The following is a 15,048-nucleotide window of genomic DNA, read 5'->3' on the forward strand; positions in this document are numbered from 1 at the left end:
AACCCTTGAATTCAGCATGCTCACAGCCACATAAGAAGTGGCAGTCCTGTGACCGACAGATAGGCTGAACCACCATCTTGGCAGCTACAACAGGGAGTCTCCAAAGTAGGTGTGGTACCTCCCAGTAAGCACAAAATGACACTCTGGAACAAATCCCCTCTTTTCTCCAGCAAAAGGGAATTGATTATGTTTCCCAGGCTCTCCCATGAGTAGTTGGGTCAGACCTGCACTGAATGAACAAACCTAACAAAACTCCCTCTTATACCTGGCATCTTCTGGAGACTCTGCGACGATGTGATAAACTCTGTCTTCTGTCACAATGTCCAAGGCATTCTCCTTTTCATGAATGTCCACAATCTCCCTGGAACACAGCAAATCACAAGAGCCAAAACTGAAAACCTTTCACAGGCATAAATTCCATCTGGCTGAAAACCTTTCACAGGCATAAATTCCATCTGGATTTTTTCATATCGTACCATTCACCATACAAAAGGGAAATCACTCGTTCAGATGGCTCCTAACTCTGACAGAAACACAAAATTCCTCTAATACACATTAAGACTTTTAGGGTCCCTTTGAAAATATGTGTACAGTTAATCTACTACAAATGCAAAGCTTAAGGTGTTAAATGGATTTTCTTCAAGACACCAGCAGACTAGATGGAAGAAGTGGTAAGAGGGAAGTTGATACAGAGGGCTGTTTACAAAGTGGGGTGTGCCGCTCTTTTTGGCACTTTACAGGCCCACATGATGCTAATCGGTGACTAGTCTCTCCTTTCTTACAGCAGGAGATGAGGAATTGGCTATGGCAGCAAAAAGAGCATTCAGGGCTCCGGAAAAGGCATAGTATATGCTGCCAAATTCAAATCCTGCTGGGAGCTTCATACCACCTCTATGAAATGCCTGGAGAAGCCAGGAAACAGATGGAGTCAGGGCAGGGGAGAATGCATGGGGTATGTACTTAATTAGCCCCTCCTGGTCTGGCTCCATCCATGGCTTGGAAAGAGCTTCTGCCGGATTATGAAATGCAAGACTGGAAAAAGAACTATCAAGTAATTCCAGACTCCCTCCAGAGTAAAACTAGAAGCTCTAATTGTCTTTTCCTTCCCTTACGTTTCTGATTCTCCTAGCCCTATAGGAGATATGTAGGCCGATAAACTGGCATCATTATCGATTTAGAGAGTAAATACTAGGGATCAAAAGGATTTATTCTTCACTCACTTTGCCCTTCTGATATCAATTGTCCCCTTCAGCTTTTCCTCGCTATCATTCTCAAAGTACATCAGCTTGGATTCTCGAAGCACAAACCAACGGCGTTTCCAGTTGCGGCGTGAAAGTGTTGACATGCCTCCACCCTTTTTATAGAGCCAGCCGGACTTCAGTGCCTCTTGCTTGGTGCGGAACCACATGAAGGCCTCGTTCTTCAGAACACACCAGCGCCGCCTCCATGGGTTCATGAGACCTCCTGCAAAGCGAGGGAGCAAGATTTCATCAGACATGCAACAAGGGCCATGTTTCCATTCTGATCCTGCTTCATGGGCACTTAGGTGCCACTTCAGTTCCTAACATGAAACAAAAGGAGCCGAGGGAGAGAAACAAGGTTATGCTTAAGTTTGGACAGAGAAAAACCAGAACAAACTAGTGAAACAAACACAAAATATAGAAATATATGGACCGCTCAAGTATTTTTGTATTGTCTTCAGTTTTGTCGCTCAGAATGAGTCATTTAAGCCCATATCAAGTGGGCACAACTAGGTCTCAGTGGCAAAGATATCCAGTCTAATTCCCTGACATCCACCTCCTAGCTCTTTGTTTTATTTGCTTGTTTTAAATAAAAGAAGGAAAAAAAAAAAAAAAAGAGAGTAAACAGAACTAAGAGCAGATGAAGATGATGATTCTGGAGAAGCAGAAGAGGAAAGCAGGTTTCCTGGATTCCATGATTCCGTGGCTTTGGCTAAAGCCTCTTACCCTTCATGTAGAGATAGCTGTGAAAATAGGGTGGTCCTGAGCCATTGAAGATAGTGACTCGCCCATTACAAAACTCTTCATCTGTATCAATGTAAACATCCACTTCTTCTTCACTGTCCAGAAACTAAAAGGAAAAGAAGAAATACAGGCTACTTGGGTTCTGCTGGTCACAGGAGGACTGGAGCAAAGTAACAAGGCTAGAGAAGTCACATGATCAGAAGGTGCAAAACCACACATACTCCCTTTACAAAAAAAGCAATACAGTAAAACTAAAGGCTTGACAGCTTACCCATTAATGCCTAAAGCAAGAGTCTCCAGAGCATGGAATTTTCATACCAGCAAGGAGAGCAACATTCGGCAGTGGACATGGCTAGAAAACTCCAGTTACCTGCAGTAACAAACCTTCCTGTTTTAAGGCAGAGCCCACAGTCCAAAATTTGATGTAATGGGATTAAGAGAGAATTCTTCATTTTGGAGGATTTTTCTGACTTTTTTTGGCAGACATGCCAAGATGCTGGACAAGATGGAGCACTAGTCTAATCCCAGCAAGGAAATGCCTTGCTTTGGGTTGATTAGGAAAAAAACACACGTTCCAGGGTAACTGAACCCTAAAAACAAAGATCTAAGCTACTGAAATAATAGTACAGTATTTACTCCTCCCTGTTCTCCAACTAGATAGTGGCCCTCAGCCATAAGAAAGTACTTCACACATGAAATCCCAAATTACCCTATTATTTCCTTTACCTTAAATACAACTTCCTTTGATTGGCTTCATTAATTTAATACTAATGAAGGCAGCTCCTTAGACCTTTTCCTCCCTCAGATGCATGTTGCTTCTTTTCGGTTTTCCTTTCTGTCCTCTCTGTGACCCCTTTGCGCTCCTCTTTTGTCTCATTTCTGTTCCACTCATTCCTTGTCCCTCTCTTGCCTTTAAGTCTCAAAAAGGAGGCACTCTTGCATCAGCAGCTACTGATGGGACCTTGACCCAGCTGCAGTTATCTCTTGCTGTGGCTCAAGCCATGACATAGTATCAACCGGAATTTTTCATGAGTCTTACTCACTGAGGAGCCCAATAAAATCCTCCACTTCTATTTATATTTTAAGAAGAATGGTAGCAACTGGCCTAGGCTGTGACAGAATGATTCATGACTTGAAGATTACCTGACAGTCATCTGTGAGTACCTGCCCACAGACAAGGTACCTTTACTCAAGCAGATCAAATCATAAAAAATTCTGATGGCTGGCAGCTGACATTAGGGAAATGCAAACAGGAGAAATCACGCAACTTTTTAAGAAGGGTCACAATCCACCATTGGAAAAGAACAGCAAAGGAAGTAAATTGAATTCCTTAAAAAAAAAAAATAAAAGATCAATGGTTTTCTAAAAGATATTTTTTAGTTCAACTCTTTTCAGGGACATCATTTATCTGAGGTATTTTTATGGCTGTCATTGGCTTCACACCTGAACTCCTCACAATCTTATATGGGCTTAGCTGACATCCTGTTCTGGAAGGGGATTTATCGTTGCATTATTAAGCAACTAGCCTGAGGGCACTCGGGAAGTCCAGAGCCTAGTGTGGGATCTAAGCTGAGACGCTTCAAGTGCGAGGCTAATAGCCCAGCTTTACTACCCTGTCATTGTCCCTGCGGTAGGAATGAAAAGGTTCACTGGTATTAGTTGTGTGCACCGGGACCCAGCCTGGATCAGCACAGTAATTTCTTCAAGCCTTAGAATAGCTTAACTTGTACACAGCAGCTGAAAATAAACCCTTGACTCTGAACAGTAACAGGACTAGAACAAGAGAAGTTTTAGTGATGGAAACAAATCAAACCCCCGCCTTCCGCATTTCTTCTTGTGATTGTCCACTAGAAGCTCAGGCTACTTCTGTGAAATCTCTCTAAGGCAGAACATATACCTACAAGACATTAGTTGCCTGCTTTCAGTCTTCCTAAAGGGTGTTACGTTAACATATGGTGATGGACACAATCTAAAATAGCCTAGGTAACTACGTGCTAGCTTGCGTACCAGTAACAGTGGACAGTCACAAGCCCTCTGGCCTTCAGCCTATCTGACTCTTCCCTTTTTTTCAAGCTGATTACTGATGTAAGAGTTATGTATTAGTAGCAATACCCAGAGCAAGCAGGCATACAGCAAGAAGGCAAGGATGTTATAGATATCAACAAAGTCACACTGATGTCCAGAAAGGTGAAGTGAAGCATTCTTACCGAGTCCAGGCTGCCACGGTTGGAGTCCAGGCTGGTACCATGGGAGTGTCTCAGACCTTCCTCACCGTTCAGGGGCTCAGCTGAGGCGCTACCTGCATCTCCACAGCCATCGAACTCCTCATGGTCATAGTCAGACTCCACATCCGGGGGGGAAGTGTAAATCGTCTCTCCCACCTCTCCGCTCTTACTCCTTTGCATATCTGAGACAGTGCTGTAAATGCTTTCTGCTGGGTCAGATAGGGCTCTCTGCTCCTTGGGGCTAGTGGTTCTTTCCACAGGTTGTCCTGGAGCAGGGACCACCTCTCCCACCTCCCTTTGGAGAAGTGAAAGGCTTGTGTCCGCACCTTCCTCTGAGTAATTACTGCTGTTTCTTGTGCCATGCTGATTCAAGACCACCAAACTGGAAGTTGGTCGTCCTTCGTCATCAGCGTGAAAACCCTCATCCACTTCTTCTTCAGCTAGTGGTGCCACCAGGCTGCAGTCAATGTTGAGTGTCCCCTCACTAGAAAGTGAGCGCTCTAAGTTCTGCACACTTTCATCCAGATTGCCAAAATCCAGCAGCTCCAAGAACTCCTGGGCAACCCTCGACGCCTCTTTTTCCAGCCTCTGGATCTCTTCTTCTCGCTGCCGATTGATTTCATTCCTGGTGTTTTCACAGATGATAGACATGTGATCCTCCTTCTGTTGCTGCAACTTCTCAATCTCCTTCTCCAATCTTAAGATCTCCTCCATCTGACGTCTCTCTTCTTCTTGCAGGGGAATATCTACCTCCTCAGTCTTTACTGCTTCCACCTTAAAGAATTTATAATAGTGTTAAAGCAGTTTCTTCAACCTATATGTGTTCCTTGTCTGGACCTTTCATTCTTCCTACCTCCTGTGCTTGCCTGGTACTTCCCATCTACAAAAAGATGACTCTAAGCATCCTCTCCTTTTCTGATCAGCGCCTGCCATCATCCATGGTGTAAAAGCTAAAGGTATAACTACGGGATCTTCAGGTAGCTCCTTTTTTTCCAGCAGCCTACCTCCTTTCTGAATTGTACAAAGTAGCTCACTGGGATCAGTGAATTTTTAGAAGAGCCCCTCTGTCCGCTGCTCATGTTACACCTCTTTGTACACTACAATTTGGATAACAGCATTCTGAAAGTCCATCCTCTCTTTTTAAACTGTATCTCACACACATACACACATAGAGGAGAAAGCAACTATATATGAATACATATATGCATAGCCTGCTTAAAAGCTGAACATTTCCCAGAAATGCATTAAAACATTTGGGGATTTCGTTGTTTCCTGAGTTAGAGGTCTGACCATCAGAATCTAGGTCTGGAAGGGATATTTGCAATGAAGCAGCACTGTATCCACTCCAACCCCACCCTAGCAAAACTCCACCCGGAATTTCTTGGCATTCTTTAGCAGCACTGGATGGATGATGACTGGCTGGCTGCTGAAGACTCTGTCTTCCTCTATTCTCCACACTGAAGTAACAGGAAATTTCTAGCGAGTACACAATAATTAGAAGATGGAAGATACTGGTAACTTTCACTGACATTTAGCTATAAGATAAAGCCACCCTCCCCTCCATGGAGGATGTTGAAAACATACACACGCAAGAAAAAGCAAAAATAAACTCCAAAAGTATTTAATGTACTTCCTGATAGGAGTATGACAATGCAGCCAATGAACTGGCCCATTTAAGCCACAATCCTTGTTTTCTTTACAGTTACCCTGTTGCTTGTTCTCTACTTGGCTCTGACTTGTGGACAAATGCATTTTTGTACTCTAATCTGTCATCTCTCCTGAACAGAGCTGGCCTGAAACTGGCGAACAAGTGGTTTGGGAAAAGAAAGAAGAAGATACACAGCTGTTTTCACAAACCTCAGGGTAGGTGGTCTGCTCTTTGATATATCAAGTACCAACAAACAATTAGATCAGTTACAAGGGGTTTATTTTAGCCATGGTAGCAGCCTTCTGCACTCTTATTTTCGCTGTTACAGGCAACAATCCAGCAAAACAGACTGTGTCGCAGAGTAGCACATCACAAGGTCATGTAATAAGCTCAAGCAGTAGAGATAAAAAAGAATGCTGCATGTTCGATACAGAAATTTTCAAATAGGAACTATGCAAGCTGGTACATGAGCCTTGAAAAATACCCCACCTTGTTAACTCTATGCACCTCTGCCGAAGCCAAATACCTGCAGGTTTTGAGTGAACAAAGCCCATTTTTTAAATAGTGTTGCCACAATACAATATTAGCTCCAGGCGAAGTGTGGGCAACGGAGGACCCTTCACAGACACTCAGAGAAGACATATGAAAAGAGTAACTGTTAAACTTACCTGAGCCACCTGGAGTAGCACCTTCAGTTGCTCCTTTTCCCTGTTAAAAAACAAGACGTGACAGTCAGAGACAGACCCAGTTCTTCTACATGACGCTTTTAGAATTACATGGACACATCATCCCTCCATGGATAAGGTTAAAATAAGGTACCTGTTGTAAGACTGATTTAAAAGCTTTTGTAATTTAGTAAAAACCCAATTCTCTGTGGTTGGCATGACCTTTGTGGATACAACAGATTTTCCTCATGCACTTAACTTTCAGATCAATCAGGAAATTGGATTAGTTGGAACACACTAGGAAGGACATTGGAAACAGTGACAGAAGGCAGATCAGTTAGACTCATGATAAATGTAAACAGAATCTTCTGAAGTACTTTACATCCATGGATATTAAATGAGGTTGTACATGCACAATTGACAGATATCAGGAAATTGTGGTTGTTTTTTTTTTAAAACAGAACAGACTTATTGCAATACCAGCACTGAATTTGTGGTTCATTTTGCTTTTACTATTCTAAAGCCCCCAAAAAGTTATCAAATTTTTGCACTTTGTTAAAGTAACTAAGCTGAGGACTTTCAATTCTGAAGACCTGGGTACTCCAGCTTGCATAACTTCTCAGTGGCATGCAAAACCTAGTTTACTAGTAAAGGCTGTAAGAGTCAGAGTTTGTTAGTAAACACAAGTAGAGGGAAAAAAACTATCCCACGGTGCTGCATCTCCACTCAGATCAAAAAGGTTACACTCCAAGGGAAAGCTGTCACTATGGCCAGTTTCTCCACAGCGAGCATCCTACAAGCAACTGAACTAGGAGACAGACAAATGCTAGAGTCGTGCACAGGGAGCAGGGATAGGATGTGGCTGGATGGAAGAGTCTGCCTGTAGCAACCACTGTGCAGCTAAATTCAGACTGGCAGTGGTAACTCTCAAATCTATGATTCAACCTCAAGCAAAACAGGAGGGCACCAATATTTATTTCCCAGGCCCTGCAGCTTTTCCCAGACAAACTCTAAATTGCAGTTGCAAGTCGCAAAGTCTTTAAAGTTCTCACTCTTGTGCTCTCTCGGAAAAAAAAAAAAATCCAGGGAATGTTTATAAATGAAAGCTGACATAAGTGAGATCCAGATGGTTCCAACTCTACTGAAAGATCTGTAACAGTAGTCATGAGTTAAACAACTGCCTTAAATGATATGAGGGTTCAAGAAGCAGAGCTGTTTTAAAACAGATCAGGAATACCACCTACAATCTACACACTAATTCCTGCAACTGTTCCTCACGTTTTTTAGACTTCTGATATTTCTTGCTGCTTTCCATCCATCTCCAACTGATCCGCACCCTTCCTGAAACGTGATACCCAAAACCAGGGCCAGTACTCCAACTGAAGCCTGAACAGTGCCAAGCGGAACAGAAGAATCACCCCATATCTTACAGAAACAATCTTGTGTACGGGCGGCATTTGCTTTCTCCTCTCACACAGCATGACACTGGTGACTAATACTCAACTTAGCCTCCAGACCTTCTTCCTGCTGTTGAAGCCGGCATTCCTCCTTCTCTCTCTGTGCACTTGATTATTCCTAACCGTAGATCTGCATATTTCTGTATTGAGTGTTATCCGATGTTTTTCATACCATTTATTTAATTTGCCAAAAGTATTTGAATTGTAATCCTGTCTAGCTATATACTTACAGGCCCTCACCAGACGGTTTTATCTGCAAATTTAATAAAGATACTCGTATTTCCTCATCTAACTTATTATGAAAACATTGCACTAGTACCATATCCAGCAGAGACCATGGAAGAATCCCATTCAAGAGTTCTCTCCTATTTAACAAAGAACTACTATTGTTTGCTAATTAAAATGCAATAATACAATGCAGTAAAACCATAAATCCTAGTCTTGTTTCATCTACTTTTTTCCAAACCACATTCCTTACAGTGTCTTAGAGTATTGTCATAACATGTCAAAGCCCGTACCTACTCTCTACCTACCCAAAGTCAAGTTACCTACCCTCTGTGGATTTTCCCTATCCACAAGGCTATCACATAAGGAAACAGGTAACTTTAATGCTGTTTGTTCTTCAGAAATCCACATTGGCTCTCAACTCCTTTATCAAGCATTTACAACTGTTTGATTATTTGTTTCAGTATCTTCCTGAACTTGAGGTTAAGCTGACTGGTCCACAATTCCCTCGTTCTTCCTTTTCCCATTTTAAAAGGGGGTCATTATGTTTGCAATTTTCCAGTTTTATGGAAACCCCATTGCTATCCACAAAGGAAGAGAAAGAGAATAGCTACTGATTCAAACTGCTTCAGCCGGTTCTTAAAGTACCCAAACGTTAATTTCACGACGTCCGGATGACTACTTTGTAATCTGATTTATCTGAGCATTCTCTAACCTTTTATTTCCCTGCTAGGTTCTGAATTCTTGCACATCTGTGCTAATTGCATTTAGTGTCCAACAGCTAAGCCTTTTGGGGAAGTCAAATAAAAATAGCATCAAATACCTCAGCTTTCTCAACATTATAATTTTTTCTTCCTGTTGAACAGTAGACCAAATTGCTCCATGTCTCCCTTTTACTAACAGTGTATGCACAATAACTGCATGCCAACTTTTAGTTCATTATAGCTCTGTTTGCATCTTGGTCCTTCTAATTTTGTGTCTGCATGTGTGTTAGGTTTTTTTGCTTGTTCTCAGTAGATTAACTGATTTGCAATTTCTGTGGACTTCCACTTCATTTTTGAGGTCAAGTGGAAGTTCAGGATTTAGCCCAGTTGGTCTGCTAGTACCTTTTTGGCTACTCACTCTGAATGAAGCCATTTGACATCAAGTAGAAAATGACAGCAAAATGAGCAGTTCACCTGATCCCTGGAAACACTGACACTTCTTTCCAATGATGCTGGGTTGAACACACCTTTCATGGGCTAGGAACTAGAGGGCAGGGGCAGAAACACACTAGAATGTATAAGCTAAATAGGTCTTTTTATCTAAAACTAGTTAGGGACAAGGTCTACTTAGTATAATGAGGACTTTAGACCTGAGAGAGCGTCTGTAGCATTTGATATCTGCAAACTAGTTACTAACAGTCTGAACTTACACAGCTTCAGGTTGCTGATGAGGCTGTTGTTGAAAATCGACACATTGATAAAATGAAGCCTTCAGTGTTGTTCAACAAATGGCTTGAGCAAACTGTTCATCATTGGTGTCACTGACTCCATGTCTTGTCCCAGCAGATATGTCACCCTACTGTCTCCTGTGAAACCGCAGCCCATCGCTTTTCCTTGTGACACACTTCTAACCTTAGATTTTTCTGATGCTTGTCACACATCTTAGTCTGCCAAGACCCAGCTTTGTTGGGACAAGTACGTAACAAAAGCCTATAAGAAACGTAACCAACTATTTATGAAAAACTTGAAGTGTCACAGGATTATTGTTCAAATTTATATAATAATCTCATAGTTGAAGTTTTATGCTTCTTAAAACAAAAGAGTGTCAAGAGAGACACTCAGTTTGGATAGGATGTAGGTAACCATGGGGTGAACAGCAAATGACGCATGAGGTGCAGGATTCTCAATAGGTGTACTGTCACTGCTCACAGATTGCCTCTTTAGCTTTTCCTTTCCCCTCCTGATCTCTCGACACACCCGTATCCCTGATGAGAGATACACAGCAGCAGGAACAGGGAGAGGGCGTGTATGCTCATGAGTGTAAGAACTGCCATAGCAGCACAGGTGCGCTGCCCATCTTGCTCTCTGACCCAGCTTACTGGACACACCAAGATCCATGAACTCTGGTACCTCCCCACACCACTAATCCCTCCAGATTTTGGAAGGCTGCATAAAACTTCCTTTACCACTGCAAAGGGAATGAGAAAATTATGCATCTCTGCCCAATCAGTGAAACTGCCTCCTTTCATGTTCATTCCAAAGCACAAAAACGCTAAACAGAGGTAAAAGTACACCAGAATTAGCTTTCCTAAAGGAAGCAGGACACTCCTTTTCCACTCTGCTTCTCTATTCTGAGCTGCTCACTGCCCACCCCAACTCTGCCCCCTGCCATTGGGACACTGTATCATACAACTGCGGTTCCAGCGTTACCATCACGCCAACGCCCCAGACCCGCTTTTACACCTCAGCAGCTTTAGGGCTAGGGAACTATGAGTGCAAGATACCATCTTGTACCTTTCCTTCACCTCTTCCTCTTCCTGTTTCCTCCTACGCTCCTCCTCTTCTTGCCATTGTCTTTCCTCTTCCTCTCTTCGGATCTGTTCTTCCTCTTCTTGCCTCCTTCGCTCCTCCAGTTCCTGCTTCCGCCTGAGTTCCTGCTGCAGCAGGTGCTGGTAGAGGCTGCGAGCCAGGCGGCCACGCCAGTGCTTCTGCAGGGTGACTGCAGAGGCCTTCAGTCGCAGCAGGCTCTTCTTCCAGAAGTATGCTCGGTAGTTCTTTTGGATTATAACAACACTGGCTAGCACCTTTTGATACTTCTTCCTAAAAACAGAACCAGACACTTAATGCACCATGAAGCAATACATGCTTTGCATTCCTCATGCCCTGGTATATTGACCAATCTTACCACATCCACAAAAAAAAGAATTTTGAAAAATATTGCTCAGAAATGACACAATTTCTGTTCCTCTACTGCTGCTACCCGTAAATCATATTCTCCTCACTGTTCTCACTCCTGTAGCTACCACTGGTTTGTTTCCATGGGCACCTACTTTCGTGAAGACCCTCAGAGGATGAAGGACAGATATTTGGCACATGGAAAGAGAAGGTCCACTGGCCCAAAGTCTCCTTGCACTGCACACGGCGCACATTCACCGTGCAATTAACATAATCCCTCGGTGTGGGTTTATTATAATAAAAACATACAAATGGCCTTACTATTTGAGAACAAAGTCCCATATTGCCCCGTCTTTTAAGTGGCCAAAAGCAAATTACTCCAGGAAAAGCAAAAAATGGGGCAAAAATAGATCTGGCCACATTAATCTCCTATTGTTTGGGGGAAAACACAGGGATACTACAATATTGATTGCTGAATGTAACATTGTAACAGGCTCCCATAAACATATATTTACATTGCACAACGTTTTGCTTAAACAATAATGACATCAAAATCAACTTTGCCATACTTTAAAACCAAAAAACATGGTAGGGCCCCAAAAGAAAAGAATCATCATTCAGTATTTCTGTAGTCTAGTGAAGTTCTAGAAAAGTCAGTTCTTGCCTCTGCATTACAGAATGTTTTTATCAGGGACCTGAAAAAAAAGTTACTGGTAGAAGTTTGTACACGATACACAAACTGGGCAAATAACAAAAGGGTTACTATTACACAGTAATCTGGATCAATTTGTAAGCTAGATTCAAGCAAACATTAAACAATCCAAAAGAGCCAAACATAAGGTCTTTTATTGAAGAACCAAAGGCCAAACACACCTGATGTGGGACTATGTTAGGAGGCAGCAAGTCAAAAAAAGATTTAGGGGCCACAGGGATCATCGGGGATGGCAAACTCCCAACACAATGCTATAGAAAAAAATACTACTGGGATTCTTATACTTGCAAGCAGAAATACTGTGTAGAAGGGGACTGCACTGCTACTTTTACCCTGTGTTCAGTGTTAGCACCTCCATTTCAAGAACAATGTTAGACCCTCAAGTGATTTCTGGGGAAGCAGGATTGGAACCAGAAATCCTGGCTTATAGAAAGAGAGCGCTTGCTCCATGACCTTAAGGCGGCCAAGGAAAAGCTTGATCCCAGGCAAAGTACCCACATTTTTGGGTGGCATTTCTATTTATCCAACAGGGGACATAACAAGGTTTAATTGACCTGAAGCTGAAGTTTATTCAGGCTGGAAATAAGTGGACATTATTTAAAGTAATTGACTATATTCAGACACCTTAATATCTTGCTGTAGGGAAATGATCATTGGTACTATTCAAATCAAAACCCTCTTTACTCTAAACCAGAATTTGCAGAGGGAAATTCTGTGGGGCTGTTACACAGGATCTTGGGCCAGCAGGCTACAGTAATCCTGTGAGGTCTTACAGTCCTAGAAAGCACGCTGGAAATAGCACAGTATTCTCACGTATCCTTCCCACAGACCTTCTGCAACCCCCTGAGGAAAAGGCACACCTCAAAATCCCCTTCCTGGCAATCAAACCCCCTTCAAATGGCAACAGGGACCCATGCTGACAGCTTGCCACCTCCCTGCACATCACATACGTCAGCCTAGTGAAGAAAATCAGGAGAGGGATGCTAATAGCAGTACCGTGCAGAGGTCATGCTCTTTTCCATAAGTATTAAGTCAAAGGGAGGAAGCACAGAGAAAAGAAGAGGAAAGGGAAGAGGTGATAAGAAGCGGGAGGTTTTAGATGAATTGCTCCTGGGCTGCAGCCCCCTTACCCCCGCTCCCTCTGTCCTCCCTGCACATGGGGTGTGAACAGCTGCACGCACACCCGCTGCCAAGGCAGATATAAGTGCATCAAAAAGGGCACTCTGACTTTTACAAAATGCATCTGCCAGAAACTCTCTCAAGTGCAACATGTGCCAAGCCCTGCCCAGCTACAGGCCAGCTCTGCCTGCTAATCTGCCAGGCTGAAGTGCCCCTTCATTCCTCATGACCACAGCCAAGCCTGCAGATGCCCTTCAGCTGGAATTGCTGCACACAGGCCGTGAATTTCATTCCCCTTGTTGAGCCTTCCACTCACCCTCTTGCACTGGTCAAAGAAATTCAACCTGCAGCCCATGCCGAGGAGTTGGGAGACATCCTGACCCTATATCACAAGAGAAGGTGGGGTGGCTGCAAGGCTCCAATGCTGCATTTGGAATTTAGTTAACTATTCTGTTGATGAGCTGTAGTTAGCAGTTATGCCTCCAAGGACTAGAGAACACAGGGCTATGGAATAATTTCCCACTGTCTTTTCCCCTGAGCAATAAGATCCTGCAGAATCCAGGGACACAGCCAAATTTGGACATGGATCCTGCAAGCCCGGGAAGAGTTACGCATATTTTAGCTGGTGAAGCTGTTACCTGCAGCTCAAAGTTCCACAGATTAGCTACGAAAGATGGGGTCATTTGAATGGGCTTGATTTTCCTGTCTCACATTTTAGTGATCAGCCAGAGATACCAGGCTGCAGGGAACGAGAGCAAAGAAAATGTTCTCACCCTTAGGACTGGTTCTCCAGGCTCACAGAACAAGTTCACAAAGAGGGAGAAGCCAGTAAAATCCTTCCTGTGGCATACGTACCCTTCTTCGCCAATCTACTTTGCATGAGACCAAATGAATTGAAATACACTTGTCCTTGCAAAACTAACAGAAATGGTATCAAGCTTAAGGCAGTGCACACTGGTACTCCTGACCTCTGCCCAGCTCTGCACGGACCATTCACCACTTGCCCAGATGAACTCCCTCTTGCTGGACCTTCTCCAATACAGGTGCAGTGCAACTGGAAACTCTTCACAGAAAAGTTTTCCAGTCTCCCTCCCTAGCTCTCTCCTGACTCCCTGCTCTCCTCCCCTGCAAAGTCCAGTCACCTCCAGCTGCTTGTGAGGATTTCCACTCTGGCTGCAGAAGCACAGCTTGTTCTTAAAGACGAGACTCACAGGAGCAACATGTGGGATGAGGAATTCAGATCAGACTGGAGGACCACAAGATTTCTAGCCAAGAGCAACACTACTGCAACACTGTCTCCGTCACAGCCCTGCAGGGCAGCAGCTACCTTCCCAGGAACTCAGAAAAGCAGTAATCCACTTTGTCTGCAGTGATGTTTCCCAGAAAAATCAATTTTACTGTGCTAATCCCTACCCCTCTCTCCAAATGCTAGACACAAGGTAGAACAGAGCAGAGGCCCTGACACAAAGAACTTGCAATCTTATGTACAAACAATAGAGCTAGCTCATTTGTCTTCCTAGAGGGAAATAAATAAATGAATAAAAGCCCCGGAGACCAAATGTGTATTTTGCTGATATTCTACATTGGCAAGGCAGGGCACAACCCTTGCACACATTTCCCAATGCAAAATGAGCGTTTACCTGGTGTAACTAGAGCTCTAAGAAGAGTGCCTGCTGGAACAGCTCTGCTGGCCAGGGATTTCACCTCCTCACACCCCTGACTGACAGGTGTCTGGAGCAGAGACCAGCCAGGAAAGAGCATCTTACTGGGATTAAGTGTGCATGCCACAGCCATTAGGGAGTCAGCTGTTACACTGACTGCGAGGGGCAGAGGAGGGGTGGTTTGTCTGCAGTTGGTTCTCCCAACGCTCCCCTGGTCAGGTGCAAAAGGGAGCGGCAAGAGATTACTGGTGCAAAGCTGGCCAAAACCCAATTCTGAAGAGTTAATTAAAAGGAGAGGGAGATCACGAGGCAAACAGGCAAGGCGAGGAAAGAGGGTGAGCAAAGGCAGAGCTGCAAGTGAGGAAGAAGCAATTTGCAGGGGGAGCAGAAAAGAGTTGACAGGCGTAAGGAAAAGGAGGGGACCCAAACCGTAAGTGGGGCCCAGCCAGGAGAGCCCTGAAGGCAAGGAAAA

The 15,048-nt window shown here is 43.7% G+C and overlaps 1 protein-coding gene across 1 annotated transcript in view; it reads right to left on the reverse strand.

The window, feature by feature from the left end:
* The window catches only part of LOC309590352 (unconventional myosin-X-like), a gene marked incomplete at its 5' end in the record, with an annotated part of 96,801 nt that overhangs the window by 20,141 nt on the left and 61,612 nt on the right, over positions 1-15,048 (reverse strand). Inside the window, 6 exons of the mRNA XM_082311471.1 lie at positions 266-361; positions 1,221-1,464; positions 1,968-2,091; positions 4,193-4,984; positions 6,527-6,566; positions 10,704-11,009. Of these exons, the coding sequence (XP_082167597.1) occupies positions 266-361; positions 1,221-1,464; positions 1,968-2,091; positions 4,193-4,984; positions 6,527-6,566; positions 10,704-11,009 (1,602 nt within the window). The remainder of the gene's footprint in view (positions 1-265; positions 362-1,220; positions 1,465-1,967; positions 2,092-4,192; positions 4,985-6,526; positions 6,567-10,703; positions 11,010-15,048) is intronic.

The sequence above is a fragment of the Platalea leucorodia genome (genome assembly GCF_965183815.1).
Source record: "Platalea leucorodia genome assembly, chromosome: 5".
Taxonomy (NCBI): domain Eukaryota; kingdom Metazoa; phylum Chordata; class Aves; order Pelecaniformes; family Threskiornithidae; genus Platalea; species Platalea leucorodia.